General features: G+C 46.3%; 1 protein-coding gene across 5 annotated transcripts in view; it reads left to right on the top strand.

Moving 5' to 3' along the window:
* ABCA1 (ATP binding cassette subfamily A member 1) overlaps positions 1-23,502 on the top strand; it is a 99,915-nt gene that overhangs the window by 61,936 nt on the left and 14,477 nt on the right. For 3 of the 5 annotated variants that reach the window (XM_074813800.1, XM_074813802.1, XM_074813804.1), the window contains 25 exons: positions 3,782-4,022; positions 4,612-4,751; positions 5,447-5,563; positions 8,209-8,397; positions 9,234-9,439; positions 9,532-9,708; positions 10,310-10,532; positions 10,871-11,092; positions 11,714-11,918; positions 12,455-12,568; positions 13,035-13,206; positions 13,737-13,868; positions 14,361-14,500; positions 15,518-15,655; positions 16,198-16,418; positions 16,882-16,954; positions 17,496-17,698; positions 18,715-18,763; positions 19,647-19,760; positions 20,098-20,249; positions 20,713-20,837; positions 21,218-21,316; positions 22,483-22,672; positions 22,819-22,913; positions 23,333-23,365. In XM_074813800.1, coding sequence (XP_074669901.1) covers positions 3,782-4,022; positions 4,612-4,751; positions 5,447-5,563; positions 8,209-8,397; positions 9,234-9,439; positions 9,532-9,708; positions 10,310-10,532; positions 10,871-11,092; positions 11,714-11,918; positions 12,455-12,568; positions 13,035-13,206; positions 13,737-13,868; positions 14,361-14,500; positions 15,518-15,655; positions 16,198-16,418; positions 16,882-16,954; positions 17,496-17,698; positions 18,715-18,763; positions 19,647-19,760; positions 20,098-20,249; positions 20,713-20,837; positions 21,218-21,316; positions 22,483-22,672; positions 22,819-22,913; positions 23,333-23,365 — 3,770 coding nt within the window. The remainder of the gene's footprint in view (positions 1-3,781; positions 4,023-4,611; positions 4,752-5,446; positions 5,564-8,208; positions 8,398-9,233; positions 9,440-9,531; positions 9,709-10,309; positions 10,533-10,870; positions 11,093-11,713; positions 11,919-12,454; positions 12,569-13,034; positions 13,207-13,736; positions 13,869-14,360; positions 14,501-15,517; positions 15,656-16,197; positions 16,419-16,881; positions 16,955-17,495; positions 17,699-18,714; positions 18,764-19,646; positions 19,761-20,097; positions 20,250-20,712; positions 20,838-21,217; positions 21,317-22,482; positions 22,673-22,818; positions 22,914-23,332; positions 23,366-23,502) is intronic. The other 2 variants (XM_074813801.1, XM_074813803.1) reach the window with 1 other exon arrangement.

The following is a 23,502-nucleotide window of genomic DNA, read 5'->3' as shown; positions in this document are numbered from 1 at the left end:
CGGGGGTGGGAAGGGGGTGGTTTAAGCCAGAAATTTACTGTAGTTGCTTTTTGGTTGGCTCTGACTTTGAAGTGCTGCTACTAGGCAAAAACATTCTCTCCCTGAAGCAGAATCACAGCCATCTAAACTAAAGAATGCTGCCTCCCTCTCCTCCCCTTCCTTAGTCTTCTGTCTTTGCATCAGAGCAAGAGAGCTCAGAGCCGTGAACGGCAGTAACCTCTGAGAGCACGCACAAGAGCAGGTCACTTCAGGTTAGCCTGCAATCCACTCCCACGGAGGGGCAGCTGCTGGGAGCCAGTGCCATACCAGCCAACAATTTCTGGCATGCATCCCGAGTCCCACAACCCAGCCTGCTGTCGGGTCCCATTTACAGTGAAATTAAGATGATTCCAGGATCAGCTTCACTTGAGACCATGGCATAGCTGTTGCTGCTAGCAGGGAGGCTGCCTTTCAGAGTTCGATTACAGCTGTTTCCCGTTACGTCATGTAAGCTTGCCTTTTTTTCTCGTCTGGGATAAAAATAATTGAAACCATGTGATACTCGGTTTGCTGATGTGGCCGAAAATGTCCCAGGGTAATGTGCCTTTTGCTTGGCAGCTGTTCTGGGGTAGGACTACCTTTTATTCTGCCCTATTGCTGTGCAAACAAAGGCAGCTTTTTCCTTTGCGTACAGCCTGAGCTGCTCCAGATGGCTTGACCGAAAGTTACTTCTTATTGTCTGGCAGGCTGATTTCTGTGTGAAAAGGAGGGACTTTGGTCCCTTGTTTCAAAGGGCAGCAGCTTGACAGGGTGGAGAAAACTATTGTTTGTGCCATGTCTAGGAGCCTTTCTAGCAAGGAATTTTAATTAGTGTATGGTCTGAACAAAATATTTGTCTCTGAGTATGGGGATTGATTGGCTCTGTGTCCCTGGGCTCTTTAATTCAAGCGGGGAGGGCAGATTAAACACTGAGAGCATGGGGAACTATTAACACTTAGAGAGCCAGGTCTGATGTCTGGGAGAAGTAGTAGCTCAGTAACACTTCACACATGATATACTTGCTTCCAGTGGTGTGAACAGACCATCTCTGCATGTCAATTTTAAACTTGCTGGTGCCGAAGCTGAAACAAAACAGTTTGAGCAAGGACCTTTAAAATTATGTGTAAAAATACATTTGCTAATACAATCCCTCTGCAAGATGGTCAAGACCTCACATGTTCGTGGGAGTTAGCTGCACTTCCTGTTTGTGTACCTTTGCTCATGTTAGGGAGTTTATGGTACTTTAATAAAGCAGTTGACTCTTTGCTGAGGAAGAGCTGTTTTATCTAAGGTACTAAAAACTCCCCAGGGAGTCCCTTTGAATTGGACACTCAAACTGTCACACCTGAAATACAGCCTTGGCCTTTTGGCTGAGGAATCATCAAATCCAAAAATCCACCTGAGCATATGTAACCCACAAACGCTGCTGTTTGACATTTTCTCATTCGCGTCCCATAATTCTAGTGTCCCATCAGTCACCATGAACCTGTGGAGCCACATTGAGTGGCACCAGAGTGCAGGCAAAGACAGTGGGTAGTGGTGAGGAAAGGAAAGTACACTTGAAGCAGTCACTCTGGACACACATACTGAATCCTCAGGCTTTAGCTGTTCTCACAGCTATCTTCCATCATATCAAAGTGTGGTGTGTTTTCAGACAGCTAAAAATAGAGGCTTCTTGTGTATGTGGCACATAGTAGCTGTTGTTGAGCTTGAAGAATTTTTGCCCAGGTGTTGGCACATCTAAAACATGCACGGTGCTACAGATGAACACAAAGGGTCAGGTTTGCCTCGCGGTGTAAGGCCAGAGACTCTGGGTTTGCTTTCCTAGGGTGAATTTGGATTGAATTGTTCCAGCACACTGTCACTTTCTCCACTGATGCTGGCTGGCTTTGCCAGCTGTCCTAGACTTTGATTACCTGCATTTTATTTAAACAAAGGTGACAAAACCAGTACATAGTGAACAAAACTGGCAGATGGTCTTTGACAGACTTACTGTCTCCAAAAACAGGGCAATTGGGCCACAGCATCTAAAGTTGTTTCTGAGATGCAGCTGATGAGCGGTTACAAATAGGTGTCTCAGCAGCTCTCCTTGCCTTTATTAGTGCATGTTGCTGTCCTGGGCAGCACAGCAAGAACATCGAAGTTAATGTCACCTGATATTTCAGTAGCAGTCAAGAAATCAAAGATCAAGATCAAATGCTGGAAAAGATTTAAAAAAGGATAGAGAAGCAGCTGTAAGATGTTACTGTGACACTATATAAAACCATGGATTGCCCTTCTGTTTGATATGGAATACAGATCTAGGCCCTTCGTTTCCAAAAAGAGGTAGCAGAGCTGGAAAAAGTTCAGAGAAGGAACATTTAGAAGTGGAATGACTTTCACAAAGGAACAAGGAGGTAGGCTAGGGCTTGTCAGCTTGGAAGAGAGATGAGTTGGGAATATCACAGAGGTCTGGAGAGTTGAGTGGCCCAGAAAAGAGATAGGGATTGCATGTTCACTGTCTCTTCCAGTGCAAAAAAATGACACCAAATGGAGCTAACCACAGCCAAGTTGAGAGGGGTAAGGATGTTCTTTCCACTCATGTGTTGGATGTTAAATACTTGTGGTTGTTCAAAACTCCAGGAGTTTACCATGGAAGAAATTCATTGGGGGTTAGGAAACAGAAGTTCCTTGAGCTGAAAATAAATGGAAGCTGGAGGGTTGCTTGGGAGAAGTATCCCACGTTCTTGCCCTTACCTTATTTTTACCTAACATCCACTTACTGACACCATCACAGAGGTTACTGAGATAAACAGAATTCTAGTCTGTGTGGACACTCTTCTGATGCTGTTCTTACATTTCCAGACAGGGAGTCTGAGAGCAATGCTCAAGTGTAGCATGAGGCCAGTGCTTATGGAGGTGCATTGGTTTTTCCATTGTGGTGAGCTTGACCATGCCTCTGAGCATGGCAACATTAATGCAGTGAGTGTCTCAGGCTGAGTGCCTGGTCCTTTTGTTCATGACACATCATTGCAGGTAGATGCTTATGCCAGACAAATGAGTCTGGAGGTACCAGTTGTCCCAGCCAGTTGTGTGGTGTCACCTTGAGCCTGGTGTCAAGCCAGCTGGGCAGGAGAAGGCTCCTTGCGGGTGCTGGCTGCCTGCACACCTCATGTTGTGATCAGGCTGCAGGTGGGCTTGTTTTCAAGGGTTTCCTGGGAATGTCGTTGATGACAGGGCAGGGAGGTGCTTGGGCAGGGACAAGTGATACTGATCTAGGAGGTCAAACTGGCTGCCTGGTATAAATCAGTGGAGGCTAGGTGGAATTGGACCAGGTGGCACTGCTGAGGCCTGCAGCTCATTCAGCCTCTGTCCCATGAGTTGCACTCATTTTGTGTTGTTTCTTACTCCCTCTTCTGACTCAATGCACCCCACCCCACCCAGTGTGAGGGGGCTCCACTGGAATGTGAGCTGTTGTGCAACCAGGAGGAGAAGCAGCTTCCTCATGAGAGGGCAGGGAGGGCAGGAACCACCCACAGCACTGGAGGGAAAAACTTAAGAGCTTGGCAAGTGCACATTCCTTGTACATGCACAGAGACTTCCCTCCTCTCTCTGTGGTAGGAGGAAGTGTGCTTTCCCTGGGCTTTACTGTTGATGTTGTGTTCAAGGGGATTTTCACCTGTTCAAAAACAGATGTGTGATTTGAAGGAGAGCAGCAAGGTCTCCTTTTGCTAATCCTGTTCCTATCCCTGCCTCTACTCTTTTTTCCCACCTTCCCCTCCAGTTGCTGAGCATGAAGAGCTGGAGTGACATGAGGCAAGAGGTGATGTTCCTGACCAATGTGAATGCTTCAAACTCCTCTACACAGATCTACCAGGCTGTGTCGCGCATTGTGTGCGGCCATCCCGAAGGTGGAGGGCTCAAAATAAAATCCCTCAACTGGTATGAGGATAACAATTACAAAGCACTGTTTGGAGGCAACAGCACTGAAGATGATGTAACTAACTTTTATGATAACTCCACAAGTAAGTGTATCCCTGGCATAGCCTAAGGTACTGCCTACTTCATGGTTGTCATTGCTAGAGTTTCCCAAATTTCCACAGATGAAAGCAAGTGGTCCTGAGGGACGGCATACCTTCAGCTGTTTCTGAAAAACATGCACATGCTGCCTCTTGCACAGGCCCTTAAGGCCAGTGAGGATATCAACATGCAAGGGATTCCCAAGGGCCTTGTGTAGAGCCTACAAAAGGTTGTGCAGTGGACCTCCTTCAAGAGGAGAGGGAGCAGAGTCATATGCAGGCTTTGGAAATCTGTCCTTTTCTAGACAAATTTTCCTTGTGCCCTGCAGTGGGGTTGTGGGAGTGGTGCAGAACTAGCATTGTGGCTTTTAATGCTCGAGGCCACCTGGGTGGTCCATGTTTGCTGGGCAGAGCATGGAGATTTGGACTGAAAGGGGCTTTTTGTGGAGCCTTGCAGAAGAGGAGGGTTTTTGTTGTCTGACAAATGCTGTGCTTTCCACCGTGACTGTCCTTGAAGCCCACACAAGTGGGGCATATACCTTCTGCAGTTGTCACCATGCTGTTTAGCCACGCACCCTTGTCCTCTCATCCTCAGCACCCTACTGCAATGAGCTGATGAAGAACCTGGAATCTAGCCCACTTTCCAGGATTATCTGGAGGGCTTTGAAACCCTTGCTGATTGGGAAGGTCCTGTACACTCCAGACACACCAGCCATAAGGAAGGTCATGACTGAGGTAACTCTAGCCCTATTCTTTGATACGTAGAATGAGGTGTGTCCTCTGACTGTGCACCTTAGCTGCTCTGTGTTAAATTGGGCCTAAACATAAGCCTAGAAAGGATTGCCTGCAAAGCACAGCCTCCCTAGTCTCTCACCTCCCATGCAGTTACTGTTGAAGGCTCAAGCAGAAAAGGCCTGGCAGAACTCTTTTTTTTTTTTCCTAGAGTTGGCTGGAAGCTTTCCTGGTGGTGCCTTTTGATTATCCACAGGCTTTGCATCTCTGCTGTAGGATGTGGGAGTGGGGAAGACCTTGATAAGCCTTCAGGTGTTCTTCCTTTTGTCCACTGCAGGCTAGTGAGTGGATCCTTAATAATTTCTGATTGTGGGTTACCTAAAGTGCCCAAGCTCCCTCAGCAAGATTCTCCCTCAGGACATGGGGAGGGGCTTCCTCTGTGTGCCTTTCATCTCCAAGGCAGAGTCATTCTTCACCAAGCCTTGACAGGCAGTGCTCAGCCACAGGCATCCACACTCCCTGTTGTTTTTCTTCCAAGTGTTCTTGATTTTCCTTGCTCTGGTCCTTGCAGAAACTGAGCTGCTGTTTGAATATAAGCAACACTCAATACTTCTCTTGACAGGTCAATGCACCCTCTCAAACTGCAGTGGATTTCTGCCAGCTTTTGGAAATAACCTTCCTCTCCTCTTTGCCAACAGGTGAACAGGACGTTCCAGGAGCTGGGTGTGTTTCGTGACCTCGGGGGTATGTGGGAGGAGATAAGCCCAAAGATTTGGACATTTATGGAAAGTAGTCAGGAAATGGATCTCATTCGGGTCAGTATGCTGTCCTTGCCAGAACTGCCACTGTTGTCTTCTGCAATAAGTCATGAAATACTTATTTTAGATGGTGCTTCAGTGCTGAGCTGGACAAATAAATAGCATGGATGGGATGCCCTCTTGAAGCATGTAGTGATTGTACCAATCTTGCTTGACATTACTTCCTGCCTGTAACAACCTGCTGCAAACAGGAGCAGTGCATGTTTAACACCCATTTCTAGTCTGCCTCTGTGGGTAAATGGTCTATTTCTTCCACAGTGTTGCCCTAATGCAGTATGAATACCTGGCTTGAGGTATTTTTGTAAACTGGGGACCTGTGGGGTTAGTGACATGTTCAGCTCCTGTGTGTACGCTTCTCCACAACAGTGCTTGAATGATAGTGAGTGGTTGTATACCTAGATCAGATCCTGAAAGGTGCCTGGTGGTCTCAGGCCCCATTGGATATAGAGCTGAACCTAGATGCTTGGCAGTAGTCTGGCACAAATCTTGTAAAACCTTAACTTGGAGTTGGATGGTATGCTTAATCTAGTAATACTTGGGTGCTCATGGGAGAAGGGCAAACATCACTCTACGGCTGATTGCTTTACAATGTGCCATGCATACTAGATCATGAAGAAGAGGCTGGGAGTCTTGTTTGGATTTGACATGCTTTCTGCTCACCTGTTGCCTCCCTGGAGCATTGTGCCAGGTGCTAGACATGCATTACTGGGACATTATCTGCTCACGTGGCTTATTTCACTGTCGCTTCCCTCAGGTGCAACTCTGAGGGGTGGATCTCTGCACCACATGCTGATGTTTTTGGAAGCACAGTGATATAAAACTGGATTGTGCAACAGAGAAACATTTATAGAGTAGCCTTTCCTGCTGTTTATGCAAGGCAGCTGGTTGGGTGTCATAGTGCAGCTGTTATACAGAGACCTCCCCAGGTCTTTTAAGAGATTCATTCCTTATTTACCCCAATGTAATGCTGTGCTGAATAGTGTCTAACCTGCCCTGTTGTACTTCCCCATCAACATGATATACTAGAGGGTCAGAGACATAAGTTTAATCTCTCCAGTGCCTCTGTTGGCTTTATGAAAGTTAATTCTTTAGATGTTGGCATCAGGGAGGTGACAATTGGGGCCACCAATTGTAAATTGAACCATTTTCTGCCAAGAATGCAGGCAGAAAGTCACAGTTTGGATATTGGTTTGTAGTCATGTCCTTTGAAAAGTGACTGTTGCTGCTTTTATTTTTTTTTTTAAATGAGCCCTGGGCTTTTCTGGTTTTGTATTTTATGCTTCTTGTTAAGCCTGCTGGCTCTGGTAGTTAATTCTTAATCTTCCAAGCAGTCTGGTCTTCTCTATATTGGTGCAGTAGCAGGGATTCATTTGTTGTCACCTGTTGCAGTTCACACAAGCAGTACTTCACTGTCAGTGCCTGAGCAGCTCCTGGGCACCATCCCATTCAGTTCAGTGCAGCACAGATCACAGTACACAAATAGTCTAAAATGCGGAGTTGCTTATTTGTGGCTGCTTTCAAGGGGGAAGTTGGTACTTTGCTGTTTGTTAGGCACTGAGGCTGCTGTGCTGCTGGGTGACTGGTCATCACCTCCCAACTTTCTGGGCCTGTTGCTTTCTGCTGCAGGAGACCAAGTGCTTTGCTTGACCATCTCTGGCACTTTCAGCTTGATGCTAATGTGACTGCTAACTTCAGGGAGGACAACATGTGCCCCTGGAGTTAAAGAGCATTACTGTTACTGCTGAATGTGATAAGGCTGAGCCCCTTCCCTGCAGTCATGGTACCCTTCCTGCTGGGAATGGTGACACAACCCAACTTTAAAAGAACAAATGTGAAGAGAGAGCGGCGCAGCTGATCCCTGTTTGGTCGTACTTCCCTTCCACATGTTCTTCTTTGCAAGCTTGGCCTGTTCTGTTTTCCCAGTTCATGACGCTGGTTTTTTTAACTGTGTGACCCATTGCTTTCTGGTTTGCTGGTAACAGCAGAGCATGGGGAAGCTCCTCACTTCTCTGCTTCATTCTTTGTTCTGGCAGAAAATCCATTTCCTGTTTTTATTGGTTAGGATTTTTACAGTTTTCTCTTGTGCAGGCTTTTTTTAACTCTCCCCTACTTCAGTTCAACTGTGTCCTTTACAGTTAATGCTCCACTCCTACATGCCCTTATGTGGTCTGCCCAGAGGACTGGTTTCTGCTTCGATGCCAGGACTGTATTCTGCTTCTACCTGGACTGCACTTGTGTGGGGCGTTGTGCATACATGTAGTGGGGCGATAGCCCATCCTCAGAAAGCTAGCAGTTAAATCAGGTGAAAAAAGTACTGTCCCAGATAGAACAGAGAGGCAGGACATCATGTCTGTACAGCTCTCTGCTGCCCTCTCTTTGGGAGAGGGACAGCAGGACATGGATGCAGCCAGCCAGCCTTCAAAGCACACCCGATGGTGTCGCTATACCGAGGAAGGCACATCCTTTGCAATGCAAGGATAAGAGGAAGTTCCTCACCGTGCTGATCTTGGTATGGCAGAGGGCCTCTCCCTGCACCATTTTAAAAGGCATTTTCCCTGGTAGTACTTGTTTTTATGATGAGAGAGGAGATGTAACATTAATTATCAATAACAATTTCTCCTTTGAAAACAAAATATTCACAGACGCTGCTGAAAGGCAAAGCTGTCTGGGACCTGCATGTGCCAGCTTCCAATTGGACAGTGGACGATGTTGCCCGTTTCCTGTCAAACCATCCGGAGAGCTCCGAGACATCAAATGGCTCGGTGTATACCTGGATGGACGCCTTCAATGAGACAGACCGGGCTATCCAGACCATCTCTCGCTTCATGGAGGTGAGATCTTGCTAGTGTGGGCAAAGAACTGGGGGAGGACAGCAGCTTGGTCTCCACTCGTGTGGTGGGGTGTTCCTGGGAGGGGAAGATAGATGTTCCTCAATCCATTTTCTGTAAATGACCAGGCTTTAGCAGAGCTGAGTGCACAGCATGTTAGAAAGTACAATTTATTCAGGTGCCTAGATATAGATGTAGGAATCTAACTGTAGGTCTTGCTCTTGAAGCTCTCGCTTTGGCCATTGCATGTGGTTTCCCACCCTGATGTTACTGGGTGACTGAGAGCTGCTGCTTGCTTTGGCAGTGTAACAGCTCATATTTTGATCTGGGGCTTTAGCTGGGGACTGCAGTGAAGCTAGCAGCTGCTTTCAGCTGAGGAAGACATAGTGAATAATGAAATTTGTTCAACTTGTTACTTGATCATCTTGGCAGATGAGTGCAAACAGAAAGAGGCTGTGGCCTGTCAGGGGCCTGGTCCAGAGCCTCTGATTTTTAGAGGCTAGTTTATTAGTAACAGAGAAATTAAGACTATCTGTGGAAGTTGATGCTTGGATGGGATCCTGTAGCTACTTGTCCAGAAAATACCTTTGCTAGGGTATTTCTCAGTGATACATGTTTGACTGGCAGGTGACTATCAAACAGGAAAAAACGACATTCTCTAGCAGCTTGCTGGGCTACCATGCGCCATTGCAAATTAGTCAAGTGCTGCAGCCTTTTCTTGGGCATGGCGTTACAATTGCAGAGTCCTCTTTTTTTTTTCTTCCTCCCAAATGTAAACAAAATACAAAATACGTTTGCTAACCTATCCCATAAACGCTTCCAAATTTGTCCCTGTCTAGTGTGTCAACTTGGACAAACTGGAGCCAGTGGCCACAGAAGTCCGGCTTATAAACAAGTCCTTGGAGCTTCTGGATGAAAGGAGGTTCTGGGCTGGCATAGTCTTCACTGAAATAGCTCCTAACAGCATAGAGCTCCCTCAGCATGTCAAATACAAGATACGCATGGACATTGATAATGTGGAAAGGACCAACAAGATCAAGGATGGGTGAGCCCTGATATTCTGCCTTGCAAACAATTTCTTATGGGGGATGTGGTGATGAAGATTTCTGACAGAAAGGTCTTGTTCCTTTGGTGCAGGTACTGGGATCCTGGTCCCCGTGCTGACCCCTTTGAGGACATGCGCTATGTTTGGGGAGGCTTTGCCTACCTGCAGGATGTGGTGGAACAGGCCATCATCAGGGTGCAGACAGGCATGGAGAAGAAAACGGGAGTTTATGTGCAGCAGATGCCCTACCCATGTTATGTGGATGACATGTATGTATGCAGGCTGCTTTGAAAGCTCCCAGGAGAATTGTGGCTTGGGAGCCATGGGCTGTTGTCACTTCTCAGGCATGGTTTATGTCCCTGCTATCAGTGGGGGACAAACAGTGTTCCTAATCCCTGTAATTAGGACACCTGCATGGAGGATTTAGAATACGTAATGACTTGCAGAGGCCTTCCCACGAGAAGGACAGAGTGTACAGGACTTTCACATACAGAGCACATTCCTAAAATGTGACCATATCCCCAAACCCAATCAGGCAAAAATAGCGTTGGGAAATAAGCAGAGACTGAGACACAGGAGAGTGGAAAGGGGACAGCTGAGAGCAGTCCCTAGGAAAGGCAGGTCTTTGCACCCACTCTTCCACTGACTGACAGTTGCAGCTTCAGCTCTCACTCCAGTCTGGTGATGTGCTCTAGACCCATCAGCCTCACCTCGTAGTGAGACGCTGATCCTGTGTCATGCTCTGCACATCAGCTGCTTTGTGCAGTGAAGCCTTAGCCATCGCCATGCTCTGCTAGCCCTTGAGCCGTACCTGAAGTTGCGGTGATATCTCTCACTCTGTTCCCCTGGCCCCTTTCCTTCTTCTCTCAGATTTCTGCGTGTCATGAGCCGCTCCATGCCTCTCTTCATGACTCTAGCCTGGATCTACTCAGTTGCTGTGATAATTAAGGGCATTGTGTATGAGAAGGAAGCCCGACTGAAGGAGACAATGAGGATTATGGGACTTGACAATGGCATCCTTTGGCTAAGCTGGTTCATTAGCAGCCTCATTCCTCTCTTGATGAGTGCAGGCCTGCTTGTACTGATCCTTAAGGTGAGTTGACTGGTTTCGTCTGTGGCAGCAGAATCTAGAGCCTTGAGAGCCTGCTAAGCAGGAGTCTGCACTGGCACTCTGGGGAGGAGTTAGTGTGGGTTGACCAGCAACTTTTGGGAACAGGATTTTGGAACAAAACAGGTCTGAGTGGATGAAAACAGCAGGAGGGGCTGTCATAGATTCAGTGCTTTTTTGTGCTGCCTCACTGCTGGGAAGGCTCTTGTACAAATTGCAGCAAGCCCAGCCTCCCCTGCACAGCAGCTCTGCAGACCTGCTTGTACTAGAGCCACCTTGGAGGGTCCTTTGAAAGCCTGACGCACCTGTTGTTCTCCTGCCAGATGGGGAATCTGCTGCCTTACAGTGACCCGAGCGTGGTGTTTGTTTTTCTCTCGATCTTCGGTGTTGTGACCATCCTCCAGTGCTTCCTCATCAGCACCGTGTTCTCCAGGGCTAATCTGGCAGCTGCCTGTGGGGGCATTGTCTATTTCACACTGTACCTGCCGTATGTGCTGTGTGTTGCCTGGCAGGACTATGTCAGCTTCTCACTCAAGATCTTTGCGGTGAGTCTTGAAGAAATTGTCCTTGGTAATGGGTACTCCACCAGTATGACACTCAGCAGCTCTCTAGCTGGACACTGATAGCAAGAGGGGGGGGCTGGCAATAGGAGGATAATTTTCCAGTGTAAGAGGCTATTGGGATTGGGCTTGGTGAAGAGATTAACTGAACCTGCTAGGAGCTGCTAGGAGTGTTTTATTGGCTTTGGTAGTATTATTAATTCAGCCAGACTAAGCTGCCTTGACCTCTGTGTGCTGTGATGCTGTACAGCCAGATACGCAGGCTGAAGGAACCAGCTGCCTTTCCTCTGCACAACACTTCTTACATGTCTGGAGAGGGCAGCTGTCAGTAATCTTTTCCCTCGCATAGAAGTCCAAAGAGCAAGGGAAAGAAAACAAGGAAGCAAACAATTCTGTGTGGTGATCCAGCAGATACTTCAGGCCTTGCTTGCTGGAACCAAAACTGAGTCTGCCACTTCCCCTCTGCAAATAATCATGTTCCTTGGACCTTTGACTTTTCCTGTAAGGCTTCTGGACCATATCCCTTAGCCTTGTGCTAGAGCTGAGCTGCCCAGTTGGAGAGGAGTTGTGAAAAACTGAATGTGTGTTCATATGTCCCATTTGCAGAGCCTGCTGTCTCCAGTAGCCTTTGGCTTTGGCTGTGAGTACTTTGCATTGTTTGAGGAGCAGGGAGTTGGTGTTCAGTGGGACAATTTCTTTGAGAGCCCATTGGAAGAAGATGGCTTTAGCATCACCACATCTGCCGTCATGATGTTGTTCGACAGCTTCCTATATGGGGTCATGACCTGGTACATTGAGTCTGTCTTCCCAGGTGAGGTCTGCTTCTGAGGGAAGATTGTGTCTTCACACTTTTAAATAGATTCTTTCACCTGTTTGCTAAAGTGCAAATTTGGCCCATTTTTAAGCAGAGCTGCAGAAAGGTCATGGAGGAAAACCACCGACCAGCATCACGTTAAGGTTGTTGCTGCTAATTGCAGTGGCTGTTGGCCAGCACAAAGGCTGTGCCCTGTTGTGGCAATGGCTGAGCTTGTACCAGAAGCTTTGCTGCACTTCAGCTGTTCCCTTCTCTGAACTGCTAAGTCCACGGACCCTGCAGCAGGGGAGGAGTTGAGAACATCAGCAACACATGCATAGCACCTTTTAGCATAGGGCTTTTAACCCTAAAGTGAAGTTTGGGGAAAGAGTTGTGTCTTACCCCCAAAGTCTGGCAGTGTCTTCATAAACAAAGATCTCTTTGTTGTCCTGCCTATCCTAGACTTGGGATGACATACTTCCCTTCTTGTCCTGAAAACTAATGTAAGAAAGGGGACAGATGCAGTCAGGCTTATGTAATGCTTTTCTCTTTAGGCCAGTATGGAATTCCCAGGCCCTGGTACTTTCCTTTCACGAAGTCCTATTGGTTTGGTGAGGAACCACAGGACAGGCAGCACCCTCATTCTGACCAGAATGGGCCTTCAGAAGGTAAGTGCTGGACATAAGTCTTTCTGCAGTGAAGTGTTATGGTCTGCCTTTTTGAAAGGGGAGTCCAAGGACACCAGGACTGGCATGGCTAAGGTGAAATTGGTCATCCCTTTATCACAGTCTGGGTATGTTGATCAGGTGGCTGTATCCAGGTAAACCCAAGGTACTTTGCCCACTTGAGTGCAGTTGGGTACTCCAGCCTCATGGAGTCGAATTCCTCCCATTTTTTCTGATCCTGGTGATACTGGAGATCAACTCCCAGATAAGCCTAGTAGAAAAAAGAGCTAAAAGACAACTTCTATGGAATGTTCCTGTCCCTGAGGAAGAAATGTGGTCAGTTCTTCATATAGCTCATTTCTCCTTGGATCTCCACAGACTTAGGGGAATGTGATGTTTGTTAGAACTCCCACACAGTTGCTGTTGAAACCTATCGTATCTCTCTCAGCTCTGCTCTGTTTTCTTCCAGTCTGCAAGGAGGAAGAGCCAATGCATCTGAGCCTTGGTGTTTCCATCCAGAATCTGGTGAAGGTTTATCGTGACGGCAAGAAAGTTGCTGTAGATGGTCTCACACTGAACTTCTATGAAGGACAAATCACCTCCTTTCTGGGACACAATGGAGCAGGGAAAACCACTACAATGTAAGAACAAAATAATGCTTTAAGACAGTGGGGAAAGCAGCTTTGAATACTGTGATTCCTATCAATATGGTACAGGTAGCTGCACAACTGCACTGTGCAAGCTGGTGCAGACTAGGGTGCTCTGCTGATTTCCCTAGTTGTGCAGCTGCCTCAGGAGATGCACAGATGCAGGGGACTGCTGAAACTGGAGGTAGTTCAGGTTGAGGCTGTGCCAAATGAATCTGATGGCAGCATTTTTTAGTAATACCATTTGTGATTCTGACTTAACAGTGTAAGCAAGAGTTGGGAATGAAAGGACGAGACGCTTTTAGAGGAAAAAGTATTTCCTTCAAGCAGAGTTATATGGGTGTGCTTTGATCGATGTTAAAACTGATTATTATTTTTATCCACTAGTGAGGTGTTCCTTAGACTACTTTTCTGATGTGGGAGTTCCTCAGAGCTTCCACTCACTCTTCATTCATCTATCCTGGCACGGGCAGCAGCCATTTCCTAGAGGTGGAACCTGCTTATCTGTTGTGTTTGTCCCTCAGGTCCATCTTGACTGGCTTGTTCCCCCCAACCTCGGGTACAGCCTTCATCCTGGGCAAAGATATCCGCTCGGAGCTCAGTGCCATCAGACAGAACCTTGGTGTCTGTCCACAACACAATGTGCTGTTTGACTTGTGAGTAGCATCTATGAGATGCAGAGCTGATATTTGGGTTCTTTAGAACACAGTAGTGTGCTTTCAACTAGGACAGTCCTATCTCTATCTGTGTGCATGGTGTGAGACAGTGGGGTGTGAGGTTGGTACAAGGACATTCTGTCCATTATCATGTTCGTATGTGCCAGTGAATTATTAGAAAAAGTCTGCACTTTCATCTTTCATGTCTCTTTAAAGAAATCTACTCCATTAAACTTAACTAGGCCAAATGTTTCCCTAGTGATTTGGGATGTTTGAGGTACTCTGTCAAGCACCCTTAAAGGAGGATTATTTACACTGATGCTGAATAGCCACACCCTGAAATCAGACCCAAGTTGAGCACACCCAGTCTGTAGCTCCTTCCTGACATCTTGGCCTTAAAAAAAGATGTTTTCCCAAGCAAACAAACATGCCAGCTGTAATGCCTATGCACGGTGCTCTCAGCTGTGCCCTAAGCCTGCTCCTGTTTCCTAGGCTAACTGTGGAGGAGCACATCTGGTTCTACGCTCGGCTCAAAGGGCTGCCAGAAAAGAAGGTGCAAGAGGAGATGGAGCAGATGGCAATGGATGTTGGTTTGCCTCACAAACTGAAAGCTAGGACAAGCAAACTCTCTGGTAGGTTCAGCTGCTTCCTCAGCCCCAAGAAAGACTCTCTTGGGTTTCACAGAAGCTTCATCACAGACCTTGGTTGGATCCTCCAATTAAATATAGACTACAACACAATGAAGCACTTAAGGAAATCAGTTATTTATTAAGTACCTAATCAGTATATCTTACTAAACTTAATAATCTTACACTATCTTATGCTATCTAATGGCCATAACAAATTACTCACTTTCTCTGCGTATTTTGTACTTGTTTTCATCACGACATGTGATATGTGTTTTCCAAATGCTTACTAATATGTTTGGGTTTTATGGATTTAGGTGAGAGTGACTCAGACCATAATCTCCAAGTCCCTTGCTGTTTGTGAATTGTATGTGCATTTCTTACACGGACTTCTGCTTCTTCAGTTGGTGTACTGGAGTGTCCTTCCCCTTTGTTCAGGAGTGGCAGGATTCCTGTATCAGTCTGTACCAGATAGTTGAGAGGCTGAGACTCCTTTGTCTCTGACTCAACTATCAGCACAGACTGCACATCTGACCTTGGGAAGGAAGAGCACATGGCCACAGGTTGGCTTCAGTATTGAAAAGTGTAATATGATTCCTTGCTGCTGCCTCTGGCACGCTTCCACAGGAGGGGTGTCTCTTGGGGACCTATTTCTGCAGCTTAAGCTCTGGAGACCTCTCAAGCTTAAGCTTGAGATCCTCAAATATGATTAGGCCTCCAAGCTGGTGACTTGCTACTGCCAGTGTGGAGATAGTATGATTCACTTAGGGAAGGGCTTGCAAGATGTGGTTTCCTGCAGTAGGAGGAGAGTTGGACTCCACTGAGGAAAGACCATCCAGATTAATTATCCCCTATCACAGAAGTCATGGGACCCTGAAGGCCTGAAACAGTAGCAGTGCTTGGTCTTCTCAGTATGCAATTCTGCTTTCTCCTGGAGAGATTATTATTCACGGTGCTGCAGCTGTTGCTGTTCCCCTCATCTCTACATCAGCCTGAACATCTGTTTCTTCTTGTGTCTGTCAGGTGGCATGCAGAGGAAGCTCTCAGTTGCCTTAGCCTTTGTTGGTGGCTCCAAGGTTGTCATTCTGGATGAGCCTACAGCTGGGGTGGATCCTTATTCTCGCAGAGGGATATGGGAATTGCTCCTGAAGTATCGACAAGGTATGTGGTCTTTTTCTCTACTCCTAATAAATGTGTCATGAAAAGAAAAATAATCAATCTGATTCATGACTGCTCTCAAAATAGCAATGGGTCTTTGCAAATCTATTGTTGTCTGCACTGAGGAAGGAACAAAGTGCAAGCAGGACAAGGATGTTCTTATCTCTTACCTGTCCTCCTTTCTCATCCTATTTATGTCAGAGCTCACGAACAGAGTTCTTCACTGGGTTGTGAAGGCAGTTGAAGTCAGAAATTTACCCTTGGTGTGCAGCAGTGCCCTGTTCTGCTCTGTGCAACCAGCCTTGCTGACATGAAATTAACTTGCCTTTGCTGAGCATGACAGGGGCCTGCAAAGAGTGGGGAGAATAAACCCATGACAGCAGTTGTGCACCTCTTCCATACTGCTAACTTTGAACAAAGAAACTTGAATTTGTGGCATCAACTTCCCATCTAACTTCATGGCAAGATCCAGATGATTGTGGCTTTGGCTTGGGAACACAGGTATGGCTGACTTACCAGCAGTGTTCTCCCTTGCTTTCTTATAGGCCGCACTATCATTCTCTCCACGCACCACATGGATGAGGCAGACATTCTTGGGGACCGGATTGCAATAATTTCTCATGGCAAGCTCTGCTGTGTTGGCTCTTCTCTCTTCCTGAAGAATCAGCTGGGAACAGGCTATTATTTGACTCTGGTCAAGAAGGATGTGGATTCCTCTCTAAGCTCCTGCCGAAACAGCAGCAGCACAGTGTCCTACCTGAAAAAGGTACAGCTCACCCTTCCTGCTCATATTCATTCTTTCGTCATGAAATCTCAAGCTTATGGAAAGCAGCAGCTATGATTTTACATGGTAGAATGTCTCAAAGAGATAGCCTTTATTTTTTAGAAGTGTTAGTTGCTTTTATAGGTACTAGGCCAGATCTTGTCTAGTTAAACTGTTGCATGGGATGTACACCTCAGTTACTGTTTCTTTCAATGCTGGTGGTCCAAAGCTGATTGGAGAGATACAGAATAGATGAAGCGGGCACTTTTGTAACACTCAGATCTTTAACTGTGACCTCTTGTATTTCAGCCCTTTGCAGTTGTACCTCACCATTACTTTCTGACTCTTCTGTGGAGTATCTAGCATGTTGCAGCATCTGGTTGGAGTTACCTAGAGTGTAGCATCTGGTGGGCTCCCTTTTGATTAAACAACAGGAAACAATGGTTGTCTTTTCTTTTGTGACCAGGATGACAGTGTCTCCCAGAGCAGCTCTGACGCTGGCCTTGGCAGTGACCATGAAAGTGACACACTGACAATAGGTAAGGCTTGTAAAAGAGTGCAGGATTCAGTCCCAGTGCTGACATTACTCTATCTTTGACATTGGACAACTGCCTTAACCTCGTGCCCCTGTATAGCTACAGTCTTGGGACAACTATTAAATTCACAGAAATGGTATTTTAAAATCTGTAAATAGTGGAACATTTTTCTTTAGTGAGCCATTTTGGGTTCAAGCTGTCCTGAGATTTAATAAACCAAAGAGTATGTAGTTGCTAGGCCTGTTAGCAATATGTAATGTTTGCTGGTGAACTGTACCTCAGTGACTTTCAGGGCTGCTAGTAGCATGTAAAAGCTCTCCCAGATTCTGCAAATAAACAGACTAGCCAGGCTTAGGTCCAGGCTTTCATCCAAGATTGTGTTAAATGTAAAAAGAAACCAGACTTTCCATGGAAATGAGCTGCTTTCCACAGATGTCCCATTTTCCCTCCTTTCCTTGCAGCAGGGTATTTCAGACTGAGCTCTTCTTTCCACACAATGAGCAGTAACAGGATGAGCACTGTCTTTTCCTTTTGTTTTTTCTAGATGTGTCTGCAATTTCAAATCTCATTACAAAACATGTTCCTGAGGCCAGACTGGTGGAGGACATCGGCCATGAATTAACCTATGTCTTGCCGTACAAGGCTGCTAAAGAGGGAGCTTTTGTGGAGCTGTTCCATGAAATTGATGACCGTCTCTCTGATCTTGGCATTTCAAGCTACGGCATCTCTGAAACCACGCTGGAAGAGGTGAGTGAGCTGAAGATTGTCTTTTGACTTAAACTAGGCAAAATGACTCATGGCAGAAATAAGAATGAGATGGGAGTCTTGTCTCCCTGTAAACATTTATTGTGGAACAGGCAGCTTTGTGTTCCTGTACAAAAAGGATTGTCTTCTGCCCTGTTAAAGTGTATGCTCATAGAAGCATGCATTAAAAATGCATGTAGTACAGGCAAGCATAGACAGGTCCTTTGCACTCAGTTGTACTTTGCTGAGATGCTGGGTGAAGGTTAACCCCCAGTTTGGCTTCTAATGACTGTTTAAACACCTTTGAGGTATTTTTAGGAATGCTTTGTTCTTCACTTACCTGAAAACGTATGTTTCAGTACTGGAGACAGTACTTTACAGAAACCACTCAGACGTATGCCCTTGTCAGGGATGTTTTTAGGGTTTGTTCCTTGTGGCTGTGTTCCAGCTGACAAGTCTCCCTTTCTTTTACCACAGAAGTGTCATGCACTTTATTTCCTGTTCATATGAAATGTCTTTTTTAAAATAATAAGGGAAACTGAAACAGTGGTGTTGTCACTTACTGAGGTTGCCCTGTAGGTCCTCCCACAGCTATGAAGGCCTTGGCTGCTATCTGCAATTTGAAAATGTTTTTTTTCTGGCTTAGGAGAGTCTGTGGGACAAGCTCCTGCAAAAGAGCATGAACAGGAGTGAGCACTGTCAGACTAGGAGGAAGATGGGATTGCCCAAATTAAGTAGCTAGCTCTTTTTCTGAGACATGGAGAAGAGCTTGTGTTTGAGATACAGACTGAAAACTGGCATTGGAAAAGGAGAACGGCTGATGTGTGGTTACAGCTGGTTCCTGGAAGCTGGAAAGAAACCACAAAGTCCACGTCACCATCATGCAGGGGATAAACCCTATATCCTCTGTTCTCGTGTTGCATCTGTCAGTCTTGTGCTCTCTTACAGCATCTCCTGAAGCAGTCCCCACAATATTGTTCCTCTTCTAATTTTCACTGACATTTGTCATTGCTTTTCAGATCTTTCTGAAAGTGGCTGATGATAGCGGTGTGGATGCAGAAACCTCAGGTGGGTGAATTGTTGAAGGAAACTTCAGGGGAAAGTACCCTTTTGTATGATATTTGTGTGGTTTAAGCACAAGGCTGACCAAGCCTGAATATTTCAGGAGTAGAATCTTGGTGCAGAGCTTAGCTCCCAGAGGAATAAAAGGTCCAGTGGGTATCTCAAATGAGGGGCGTTCCTGGTCTCACCAGCCTTGGACAGGTGCCTGACCTTTGTGTATGGCAGCATGTTCAGCTATACAGTGACATATGCCAAGGTGTGACAAGCCCAGTTTTAGACTGAACTGGAACTCTGCTGTGCTAATATTTTAAATTACTGAAGCCAGCTGTTCTTAGACTTAATGCATGCTTTTATATACTCCTAACTTTTATTGACTCAGGGGTAGCATGTTTATTTTGTAATAATGGAGATTTTCTAGTGTTTGGGCATTTGAGTTACTTGACTGACGCTATTTCTCTAACAAATAGGAAAAACTCTTGAGAGGGTCAGACCGCAGTAGGGACCAAATGACTTTGAGAACAGCTTGCTGTGCTAAGTGTTCATGCCAGCATTTCCTGATAAACCAGTGCTAGCAAATTGCACTTGGAGTCATACGCATATTAAGTGCGAATTTTCTTAGAGAACAGCCTGCCATTTTCATGGCTAAATGAAAAAAATGTGTCTAGTGCACTGGAAGAAACTTCTAGGACAGCACACAAAAAATGGTGCATAAAACATGTGACCCTTGCAGAGTGACAGTCTTGGTTTTACTTTTGCCTGCACTGGAGTCACTGCAGATCAGCTCTTCAGATTGCAAATAAAAGACATATAAAATGAAAATGATACTGCTTTGTGTTTTCTGGGGCTAATTGGAGATTAGTTCAGCTCATCGTAATTGCATTATTTTCAGATGGGACATTGCCAGCCAGAAGGAATAGGCGTGCATTTGGAGACAGACAGAGCTGCCTTCGTCCATTTACAGAAGATGATGCACTTGATCCTAACGATTCAGACATAGATCCAGGTATTGCTGGGGCTCAAGCCTGTTTTCTTCTTGTGCACACTTTTCCGTTTTATAAATACTGCAGATCGTAAGGCTGAGACTGCCAAAGCAAGCAGTGGTTTATTTGCCTTTAGGAATAGTGAGCAGTGCAGTATCTACAGCCTGCTCAGTCCTCCCATCAAGACTCAGAAAGATAAGGGTGAAAATGCATTCATGTGAATTTCTGTTGCTATTTCTGCTCACTGCTCTCTTTTTTTTGATGAGTGAGCTGCTCCAGCCATCACCCTGTGTCTCCAGCACAGAAGTGCCCAGAGAACATGTTTGTGAGCTTCTGAATGAGGGTCATTTCTCTTGCTAGCAGAATCCAGAGAGACAGACCTTCTCAGTGGCATGGATGGGAAAGGCTCCTACCAGATGAAGGGCTGGAAGCTCACCCAGCAGCAGTTCATGGCTTTGTTGTGGAAGAGGCTGCTTATTGCCAAGAGAAGCCGGAAGGGCTTCTTTGCTCAGGTGAGAGCACCCAACATGCAGGATCCCTCAGCAGGGACAGCTTTGGACCATGCATTTATTCAGAGATGAAGGTGGGCAGAAAACCTTAAGGGAATACAGATAACCAAAACTGGTTATCGCTGCACATCTGAGCAAAAGGGGGCCTGTGCAAGTGAAAGAAGTTACATGACAACCAAGTGGTTACAGTATTCTTGCACAGCGAGGATGCAACTGAGATTCAAATCCAAATTTGGTCTTGAGAGCAGCATTTGCAGGCTGAATCCTCTGCATCCCAAGTGAGTGCCCTGACTGAATGCCAGGGTAGGTCTTCTGTTGGTGTCTAGCAATGCCATGGTGTAAATAGCAAAGACCTTCCTGGGAAACTTTGAAAAAGTTTTGATCCATTAAGTGACTCGCATGTAGCTCCTGATGCCTCTAGGAACATTCACTTTAAAAAAGGCTTGCTCTTTCCTTGCACTTTCAGATTGTGCTGCCAGCTGTCTTTGTGTGTATTGCTCTCATGTTCAGCCTGATCGTTCCTCCCTTTGGGAAGTATCCCAGCCTGGAATTACAGCCCTGGATGTATGATGAGCAGTACACTTTCATTAGGTATGTTTCTTGTGGCCTAGAAATGGTACTAAATCCTGCAAATTCTGTTCTTCTCTGCAAATGTGAGTTACTGAGTTTCTCACCAGGTTGTTTAAATTTGTTTTCTGTGCTTAGCTCAGAAGCACTGGTATTTTATTTCTGGACCTTTAAATGCCAACTCTAACTACTGGCAAGGTCATATCCATTTCTGAATGGTGCTATGACTCTAGTAATACTATGCATAAAGACCGGGAGTGTGTGTATGCTCCTAGACCAAGTGTTCTTCAAAGGGAAATGTCCACCCATATCCTTTCCTGAGCTCTCAGCCTTCCTCTGCTGATGCTTTTGCTGTGTGCCAGTTATTCCACTGACCTGATAGTGTTTCTCTGCTGTACCCATAGCAATGATGCTCCAGAAGATGCAGGCACTCAGAGGCTTTTGGACGCCCTTCTCAATAAGCCCGGTTTTGGGACACGCTGTATGCCGGGGCACTCCATCCCGTAAGTAGAACTCTGGACTGGGAAGAGGAAGCCCAGTCCCAGCTTCTGGACACCCAGTAGATTTAGCTGGCTTTAGAGAATGATAGTCATGTGTGGTCAGAGCATGATTTAAGCCAAAAGAGCTGCAATTATATTCAGTTTTTCTACTCGGGACCTTTTAGAAAGTTACCAACATGGTGAGGGAGTGAGATTTGAGTGCAAGTCCTTACTGACACAGATGGAGACAGTAGTCTCTCCTTCAGATTACCGTTTGATCCTGAACATGAAAAAGGACCTAGTCATGTTGCTGTATGTTGCTAGCTGTAACTATTGCCATTATGCAATCCTCTCTTTCTAGCTGCACTAGAAACCTAGATTAGCACCCCCACAAACACCAACAGAAAGAGTGGGGAGCCAGACAGCATTGGTGGTGTTTCCTAGCTCTGAATTGCTGCATGGCCTTGGGCAAATTACTGAAGATCCAGACTGTGAGTGCAGAAGGGGTATACAAAGTCCAGGATGGTGTGTCTAGCCTAGAAGAACTGCAGCTCTTGTTCACAGGATGATGGCCAGGGGAGCAAGGGGCCCTATGTGCTGGCCAGTGGTGGAAAGTAAGCTGTATCCTGCAAAACAGACACAGGAGTACCACCCATGGGGCACAGGGAGGAGGCTGCCCACTGATGCTGCCTTGGGGAAGAGCAGTATTCTGGTGCCCCAAAGGCAGAAATGTCATCCAAGAACTGTCTGCCATGGTCTTAGAATCATTGAATATCTTGAGTTGGAAGACACCCATAAGGATCATCAAGTCTAAACTCCCTGCCCCTCACAGAACAACTTAAAACTAAACTATATGACTAAGAGCATTGTCCAATGGCTCCTTGAACTCTGGATGCTATGCGTGCTGGGACTGACTAAAATAAAGCACTTGTACTGTGGAGCAAATGAGAAGAGGGGTGTGTCTGGCACTACTCAGTCTCTTACTGCAGTCTCTTTGGCACTGGGATCTGCTGGAAGCTGCAGAGCCTGGTTTGTTGCTCTAAGCTGTTTGTCTCAGTGAGGTCAGGCTCCTTTGAAAAACAGGCTGCCACTTCCGGGGACTGTGGTGTCTGTTACTTAAATGGCTTGTAAACAAAAGCCATCATAGTTGGTTTAAAAACTGCATTTGCCTTGCCTCTTCCCTGACACAGAGGCACTCCTTGCACTGTCGGGCAGAGGGAATGGACCACTGCTTCAGTCCCAGACTCAGTCCTGGACATCTTCTTGAAAGGCAACTGGAGTATGGAGAACCCTTCACCGTCTTGTGAGTGCAGCAATGAGAAGATCAAGAAGATGCTGCCTGTGTGCCCCCCTGGAGCAGGTGGACTGCCACCCCCACAGGTAGGAGGGACCTCAGTGGTACTGTGATGAGGGATGCTCCTTGGAGAGCAGAGCAGCTATGTGTGATTCTTTCAAACACGGTTTGTTTGACTCAGCATCTGCCTTTTCTGATGGGCATTTATCTGTGTTTTTCCTGGTGACGCCAGCGTGAGCAAGACACTGCTGACATTCTCCAGAATCTGACAGGCCGCAATATATCAGACTACCTAGTGAAGACTTATGTGCAGATCATTGCGAAAAGGTAGCTGTTGAACACACCCTCTCCCTTCCCTCCCCATCAAATGCTGCTTGCTGTATGGGGGATGCTGCACAAATCAGGTGAATAGGCCTGGGCAGCAGAAACTCTTCAGCAGTGGGCCAGACCCAGTCAGCTCCTCAGACTGTCCTGATCAATGGCTCAGGTGGTGTTTCTACTTTATTAGTAGAATAATGCTCAGATGCTGTGGCAGCTCTGAGGGGCAAGTCCTGAGCCTTGTAGACAGAGTACGGGGAGAATCTGGACACCAACCCTAGGGATTACACTGAAGAGGAGCAGTGGGACATGTGCCAGATGTAAGAGGCTATTGCATTCTTTTCCCTGGCCATGTGCCTGCAGCACTGGTAGGTCTGTCTCCTCTTGCTCTGTGTATTATACATCAGTTTTATTTTCTGTTTTTACAGCTTGAAGAATAAGATCTGGGTGAATGAATTCAGGTAAGTTACTGCCTTTTTTCTAGCTTGTATGTGGCCACTAACCGTTGAGCACTGTATTAAGCAGGACAGACCCACCCTGCTTTGCAGTTCGTTTCATATGACTCAGCTGCCAAATGTTGAGGGAACATGTTTAAGGA

This window comes from Strix aluco, chromosome Z, assembly GCF_031877795.1.
Source record: "Strix aluco isolate bStrAlu1 chromosome Z, bStrAlu1.hap1, whole genome shotgun sequence".
Lineage (NCBI taxonomy): Eukaryota > Metazoa > Chordata > Aves > Strigiformes > Strigidae > Strix > Strix aluco.
The sequence above is the reverse complement of the archived record's forward strand: the minus strand, read 5'-3'. Positions and strand labels throughout refer to the sequence as shown.